The sequence below is a fragment of the Protobothrops mucrosquamatus genome, unplaced genomic scaffold (assembly GCF_001527695.2).
Source record: "Protobothrops mucrosquamatus isolate PMUCROS unplaced genomic scaffold, P.Mucros_1.0 scaffold420, whole genome shotgun sequence".
NCBI lineage: Eukaryota > Metazoa > Chordata > Lepidosauria > Squamata > Viperidae > Protobothrops > Protobothrops mucrosquamatus.
This window is the reverse complement of record NW_015386749.1, coordinates 787,289-795,561: the sequence shown is the minus strand read 5'-3', so window position 1 is coordinate 795,561 and position 8,273 is coordinate 787,289. Positions and strand designations below refer to the sequence as shown.

Genomic DNA, 8,273 nt, shown 5'->3' with positions numbered 1-8,273 from the left:
TCCAGATCCAGATGTTTACTTGAGAATATATACTATAAAATACAACTTTAACTTTAACCATAAGTTAAAACCAAGGCTTGTCATCTTAGATTAACAAAAAATGGGAAAAAGGGGAAGTGGCAGTACAGCCAAAATAAAGTTGTTTGTGTCTATGAGCCACAATCCAACCAAGCAATAATGGTCATAAAAATAATTATATCTATTGGCCTGCAATCTCATTGCTTCTGCAAATTGCTGGCCCGAGACATTAATATAAAACCAAGCAATAGTGCTAGGTGCGTGACAGATTGTGCAAAGTCACTTTATGGCATTTCCATGGTTTTTTTATAATTATAAATCACTCAAAATCAGATGGATAGTGTCCAAATTTGATTAATAAATTGCTGAAGCATTGTTTACTGGATAAATTACACATTAGATTCATGTAGTATAGTAAATCATAAAAATAGGGATAAAGGTAAAATATTTTGGGAGGACACAAGCAAAATTGGAAAGGCCACTTTTTTCCCCCTAGAGTTTTTAAGCAGGGGGTGTTCTGCAAGTCTTCTTGGTTTGTAGAGCAATACTTGCTTTCTGTACTTCGAAAGAAGCATGTTCCAATATTCGATAACGGATTAGTGGGAAGTCGTGTGGAGCAGAAGGGATTCAGAGGCTCATCCGGCAACAGGTCAAGTTTTAGAAATCTCACCGTCGGAGCTCATCAACTATGACAAATCAAAGTGACGTAGCTGCCTCCACGTACAAGAGCCTCAGGCTCCTGAAAATTATTTGCTGGGAGAAGCCACAAGGACTAATAATAATAATAATGATAAAGTTGGAAGGGACCTCGGAGGTCATCTAGTCCAACCTCCTGCTCAGGCAGGAAACCCTATACCATTTCGGACAAATGGCTGTCCAGTTTCTTCTTAAAAACTTCCAGTGTTGGCGCATTCACCGCTTCTGGAGGCAGGTGGTTCCACTGGTTAATTGTTCTAACTGTCAGGAAGTTTCTCCTTAGTTCTAGGTTGCTTCTCTCTTTGGTTAGTTTCCACCCGTTGCTTCTTGTCCTGCCTTCAGGCGCCTTGGAAAATAGCTTGACACCCTCTTCTTTGTGGCAGCCCCTGAGATACTGGAACACTGCTATCATTTCCCCCATCGTCCTTCTCTTCGTTAAACTAGACCAGGGGTAGGCAACCTTGGCTCTTTTATGACTCGTGGACTTCAACTCCCAGAATTCCTGAGCCAGCCAAGCTGGCTCAGGAATTCTGGGACTTGAAGTCCCCGAGTCATAAAAGAGCCAAGGTTGCCTACCCCTGAACTAGACATACCCAATTCCAGCAGCCTTTCCTTATATGCTTTGGCCTCCAGTCCCCTGATCATCTTCGTTGCTCTTCTCTGTACTCTTTCTAGAGTCTCAGCNGACCTCGGAGGTCATCTAGTCCAACCTCCTGCTCAGGCAGGAAACCCTATACCATTTCGGACAAATGGCTGTCCAGTTTCTTCTTAAAAACTTCCAGTGTTGGCGCATTCACCGCTTCTGGAGGCAGGTTGTTCCACTGGTTAATTGTTCTAACTGTCAGGAAGTTTCTCCTTAGTTCTAGGTTGCTTCTCTCCTTGGTCAGTTTCCACCCATTGCTTCTTGTCCTGCCTTCAGGCGCTTTGGAGAATAGCTTGACTACCTCTTCTTTGTGGCAGCCCCTGAGATATTGGAACACTGCTATCATGTCCCCCCTGGTCCTTCTCTTCGTTAAACTAGACCAGGGATAGGCAACCTTGGCTCTTTTATGACTCGTGGACTTCAACTCCCAGAATTCCTGAGCCAGCCAAGCTGGCTCAGGAATTCTGGGACTTGAAGTCCACGAGTCATAAAAGAGCCAAGGTTGCCTACCCCTGAACTAGACATACTCAATTCCAGCAGCCTTTCCTTATATGCTTTGGCCTCCAGTCCCCTGATCATCTTTGTTGCTCTTCTCTGTACTCTTTCTAGAGTCTCAGCATCTTTTTTTACATCGTGGTGACCAAAACTGGCATTCATTGAGATCATGCGATTGAGGGTTAATTCAAATCCAGGAAGTTCTTCGTATGTTCTTGGAACACATGGTGCTCGTCACGGCCTTTGGACCGTTCAGGTCATCGGCCCGCCTTGCTTCACCGATTCTTTCCCTTTCGCCGGCACCTTTTCTTTTAAAAAAACCCCTTTCCTTACGTCATAAGTCCCCAACTTCAGCTTGCGTCTCGCCCCCTCCTCCCCTGACTCGCAGGGTCATGCCAGGTAAGCGGCTCCCGAGAGGAAAAGAGACACGGAAAAATCCTCCCGGGCGGAAGGGGGCGCTCTTCGCCTTGGTCAGAGCGTCCGCGGCGCTCCTCTCCTCGTTTCTGGGAAGAAGTCTCGGGCAGGTTCCGCCTGGGCTCGTCATTCAGCCGCCCCGGGCCCGGCTCGAGTTCGCCGCTGCCGCTGCTGCTCCTCTCCTCCTCTCCTCTTCTGTTCTCCCGTTGGGCTGTGCGGGTGGGAGCGACTCTCGCTCTTCTGTTGGTTGACCCGCCGCTCTCGCCGCCGCCGCCGCTCGAACGGGACGGTGCCTGCCTCTCCCGCGCCGCCTTCCTCTTCGTTCTCGAGCGGACCGGGGATCGGCTCGGCTCCCCACCCCGCCCCCGGCGGAGACCATGGCGGCGAGCGCCAAGCGGAAGCAGGAGGAGAAGCACCTGAAGCTGCTGAGGGAGATGAGCAGCCTCCCGCCCAACCGCAAGTGCTTCGACTGCGACCAGCGCGGCCCCACCTATACCGACATGACGGTGGGCAGCTTCGTTTGTACTTCCTGCTCCGGCATCCTGTGAGTTGAGGAGAAGAAAGGGCCGACCGCTTTGGCGGGAGGAAACGGTCGAGCGTTCTAAGGAGGCAGCGAGCGCCAAGAGAGGAGGGAGAAAGCCCGGTTAGGCTGGGGAAGGGGTTTTGTGAGGAACCCCTCTGTTGGGATAGACGCAGTGTTTCTCAACCTGGGCAACTTTAAGATGGATGGACTTCAACTCCCAGAATTCCCCAGCCAGCAAAGCTGGCTGGGGAATTCTGGGAGTTGAAGTCCATCCATCTTAAAGTTGCCCAGGTTGAGAAACACTGGGATAGAGGACTTCGGCCTGCGTGAAGAGCGAAACAAAAGTGGAAGTGGGGATTTTCCCCCTCTCCCCGAAATACTAAGGGGGAGGGAGAGAAGTAAGGCAATACAGCAGTGGTTCTCAACCTTTTTAATGCCGCGACCCCAACCGGTCGTAAGTCGAGGACTAAACCGGTCGTATGTCGAGGACTACCCAACCGGTCGTATGTCGAGGACTTTCCCTGCCCGGGAGCGCCGCGCATGCGTGGTTCTGCCCCCTGCGCCGGCCGAGGCGTAGCTGGCAAGTGGCAGAGACGGAGCAGCCGACCACCAGCTGGCCCAGCCCAAGGGAGGTAAGGCACCCGCCGGAAAAGGGAAAAAAAATGGCGGACAAAAAAAATGGCGGACAGCCTTGCTTGGCGACCCCTATGAAATGGTCGATCGACCCCAAATGGAGTCCCGACCCACAGGTTGAGAACCACTGCAATACAGTATCTGCAGAAAGAAATGGATGAGATTGAGGAGTTTGGACAGTTACTTTGGTCACCAGTAGGAATTTGCCTGATATTGCAGGCCAGTTTGAAAGACTGGGCCAACTGGAGAGACCACCAGAAAGCAAAAAGCTGATAAAGTGAAATGACCAGAGAAAAGTACAGGGTTAGAGATTGGGAAATAACCTAATATGGACATGTTCCCCAAATGGACACAAAGCTGCTTAAAATGAGAGTTCCCAGTGTGTGTAATAAAATATGGATTGTAGCAATGCAAAATGGTATTTATGGAAGCAAGTATGTAAACTTAACGTGCTAATTTTCTGATGGGGAAGAATCAGTTATATTCTACAGATATATAAAATGGAAGCAGAGAAACTTGTTGAATGCATTTTCAGAATGTAATAACTTATTCATGCCTTTTTAAATATCTAAGGGGTGTCAAACTGCCAACCCGTGGGCCGGTTGCATCATGTGGAGACTGCGCCCACCCCAGGTCCGGCAATGCGAAAAAAGTTGCGATATAGCGCAACACGTCACATGACGCAGCGAGTTTGACACCCATGATCTAACACAACATATTTTGAGGAAGTAAAAACAATAGGCAATATTAATTAAGCATATTAAAGGTTACTTTAAGGGCTTATAGGAGGAAACAGTTTAAATCTTTTGTTAATCTCTAAATTTTTATCACACGATTTACATAATTGCCAAACCGTGCACATAATTTTGAAGGAATACGAACTAGTTTTCATAGTCTGTGAAATTAGATAGCTGTCCAGTATATGTAATCTTCAGTACTTTTACAATTTTTTTCAATATGTCATGTTACAATAGACAGATTTAGTTTGATCATCTATGACATTATTTACTAAAGTTACACCAATACACAGAATACCTATGTTCTAGGTTTAGATGAAGATTTATTATCTGTACTAGTGTAAATTGATCAGAATCTTGTTTATATAAAATTGTTTATATATGGGGAAAATGGAAGAACTGTGATTTCAAATTTCTGAATTTTTCAAAGTGAACAATATGCTTTATTTTACATTGAAAAAGTAATCAATTTTGTGAAGTTGGTATTATGAAATAATGATGGAATAATAGAGGATTATCTGTTAAAGCAAAGCTAAACTTTAGAAATATTTAGTATAACAATTGAATGTAATCTTTTTAATTAGCAATAGTTAAGCTGTTAAGAATCCCACTAATTAATTCTGAATTGAATTTTACAAGCAATCCTTTACCAATTCAAACAAACATAGATAAACTACTGCTGCCATGAAGGCATAAATACCTCCCAGTACAATATATTAATTTTATATAATGGTGGAGTTTCAGGCATTTTGAATCTTAACTTTTTTTAAAAAAAAATCAACCATACTTCTTAGTGGTAGATCCTCAGATTGCATATGCTGTCCTACTGTGATATTTGTTTATGAGTTTCATAATTGAGATTCATCTTCCCTTGTCTGATTCTATTAAAACTAATGACTAAAATTCCCAATATCTTCAGCCACCATCATTAATAGTGGTAGTAGTGGGTGTTTTAGATTTGAGAGATGTCAGGAGAGAATGAAGGCACCACATAAAGCTGACCCATTCTCAAATTTCTCTTTTGAAATCACAATATTTGGGGGAAGGCATGAGTTTCCTGATTGGAATCCTCAAGCTATTTTAAGCAGAATATTGTAATGCTATGTACATGTAGTATCTACATGTAGAGAATTACAACATTTGTTTCTAGAACCTTTATATTTCTAGAATACTTTTTAATAGTTGTCTGTGTGCTGTATATACCAAATCATTTTCAAACACAAGTTCATAGTGTCTTAGTAAAGGTTATGTCACTCACAATCAAATGAAATACATTTATTAGTTTTTGACATTTCTAGAATTTGTAATATATATTGCAAGATAGTAAAATTCATAGTATTTCTAGCAAAATTTAATGTTTGGTTTCTCCATAATCAAAATAATTGAATTTTGAGTTCTCTAGCATTTTTATGTCTCTGATCCCATACCATTAGTCAAAATTTAAACAGATGAACACTTTGCTAGAAGAAAAATTCAAATAAAATCTTTTTAAGAAAGCAGACTAAAAGAATTCCATAGGAATTCTAAAAACCTGTATAATGCTTATATTTTTAAAAAATCAAAGAGCTAATTAGTGGTTTCTGAACTAACATTTTAAATTGATAGCTATAGCCAAGTTCTGAGAACTGTAAAGTCATTTAGAAATATGTTATTAGGCCCAATTTTTCTACAATACTTGAATCAAAACTTATTTCAAAATTAAGAAACTTTTATATTTGTTATACCTCTTATGATTTATTAACTATAATACTATTTTATCACTAGTAACATTAAACTATAGTTAAGAATTCTTTTAACTTTTGAAAAATTTCTACAATCACTTTTTAAAAAAATATTTTATAGGAGAGGTTTAAATCCACCTCACAGAGTGAAGTCCATTTCAATGACCACATTCACACAGCAAGAAATAGAATTTCTTCAGAAGCATGGGAATGAAGTAAGTATTCAGTATAGAATACATAAGTAAATTGATGGAGAATACAATTTTAATAAGTGTATTATATTAGTCAAAAAGATAAGACAAGTTCTGAAATGAGAACATGAAATTTTCTTGGGTTGTAATTTACTGTAAGTACACTGGTACTTGTGAGCTGAAATTGTACTCTAATTTGACCCTAGTAGTGTGAATCATTTGTCTAAGTTTCGTTGACGCATTTCAGCTTTTTCTCTGCCCTCTTTATTATTCAGCATGCTGTTGGAGTGAATATTTCAGCATGGGTGGAACTTCCTAGAAATATGGGTGGTATTTCCTCAGATGTTTATTCCTGTTAATATTGCATCACAGTAGTGCTGCTGAAGCATGCTACGGCTATGTTTTATGGGATATAGAAGACAAGAAATTGCTTAATGTTCTTAAAATTATCAAAATGTGTAAGACTATGAATTTAAAGCCTTTTTCTAGACATTAGCAAGATATTCCAAGTGCATGAATTCCAAGAAGCTTAGTCATAACACATAGCTTAAGTTACATACCGTAGTTATATTAGCTAAAAATAATGGTAAGACATGACTAATAAATCTGGAACTTTAAATCAACTATTATTTTAAAATTTGATCAGAGTTATTTTTTAGCAGATGTGATTATTTGGTGACCTGGAGGGAAAGGGAGGAGCAGGGAAAGGTGCATGCACGCCCCTGCGCGCACATGCACAAATGAGCATGTGCATGGCATGGTGCTAGTGCCTGTGTGCATACACAAATGGGCCATGCGCACCTGCAATAGTGCTGGCACTAGCGCCTACGCGCATGCGCAAACGGCTGCTAGCGGCGGTGCGAGTGGGGGATGCGCACACTCACCAGCCATTCCTGTGGACAGGTGGCCATAGGCCACAGCTTGGTACTGGGCCACGGCCCACAGGTTGGGGACCCCTGCATTAAGTGATCAGATAGAAGTACATTTAATTTAATATTGTTTCTCTTTGAAAAGGTATGCAAACAGATTTGGCTAGGATTATTTGATGATAGATCATCAGCAATTCCAGACTTCCGGGATCCTCAAAAAGTCAAAGAATTTCTACAAGAAAAATATGAAAAGAAAAGATGGTTGGTACACATTTTACTATAATTATATTATAAAACTTTTTATAATAAAAAGAATTTGTATTATAATATATAGAACATTTCCTATTCTATTTCCAGTGGAATGCCTAAACATATACTTGTTTTATTTATATCAATATTTACCTTGTTGAGGTATTACTGGAAAATGTCTTACCAAAGTCAAATTAAAAATCATTGAATCCCCTTTGTCATGCATATTATAGTACCCCTACTAATTTTTACTACTGTAAGTACTGCTATTATTACTTTCTACTAGTAATCACCAATTAGCTTGCCTTTTTCCCCCCTAAGGTTAAAAGGCATTGTGAGCAAAAGTACTAAATATTAAACTAATTGGTCAAATCCAATGTTTGACTCTTTCTTGACCTAATTATTGTTCATTCTCCAGAACATGACAATATTCAGTTGAATTAATTTTCTGGTGCTGTTTCCCTGGAATACCTCTTAACAACCCCCACTCATTATTATGGTGGAGTTTTCTCAGACTTAGGCCAGAAAGACTTTGTTTCCTTTTTATAAATTAACACACACACACCCCATCATGTCTTATTTGATTGCTTCTGCTTTAAGGAGATTAACACATAAAATAAAATTAGGTAAAATATTTTTGACTTAACATTTAAAGAGTGTGTGTAATTACAAATATTCACAATATATGTTTGTTTTTTTCTTTAAACAGTTATTGGTATAGTAAAATAGTAGTACTCTTGGCTGAAGCAATTCTTAGGGCTATTTTTAACAGGCTGAAATTTTTCTTTTCCAGTATTTTTTAAGCTGATACTTGTTGCTAATACCTATTTTTCAGCTTTGTACAATAATGTATTTTGCTCAGCTTGTAATAGTATAGCTTATTAGGTATTACACATAAATACACATGGTTCCAGTTGTAGAAGTTGAACTTCAACCACTTAGATTATATTACCTCTATTTACGTTCACTATTTACTTTGTACATTTGTGATTTGTTTAGACCAGTTACATCTTAATATTCAGTGCATTTAAATTATATGCCAGTTAATCTTTTAAATCTTTGTTCTTACTCTTACATTATTGCT

General features: G+C 40.2%; 1 protein-coding gene across 1 annotated transcript in view; it reads left to right on the top strand.

Moving 5' to 3' along the window:
- The first annotated feature begins 2,639 nt into the window (after positions 1–2,639).
- The window catches only part of AGFG1 (ArfGAP with FG repeats 1), a 30,548-nt gene continuing 24,914 nt past the window's right edge, over positions 2,640–8,273 (top strand). Inside the window, exons 1-3 of the mRNA XM_015816298.1 lie at positions 2,640–2,810; positions 6,002–6,095; positions 7,086–7,201. Coding sequence (XP_015671784.1) covers positions 2,644–2,810; positions 6,002–6,095; positions 7,086–7,201 — 377 coding nt within the window. The 5' untranslated portion in view covers positions 2,640–2,643. The remainder of the gene's footprint in view (positions 2,811–6,001; positions 6,096–7,085; positions 7,202–8,273) is intronic.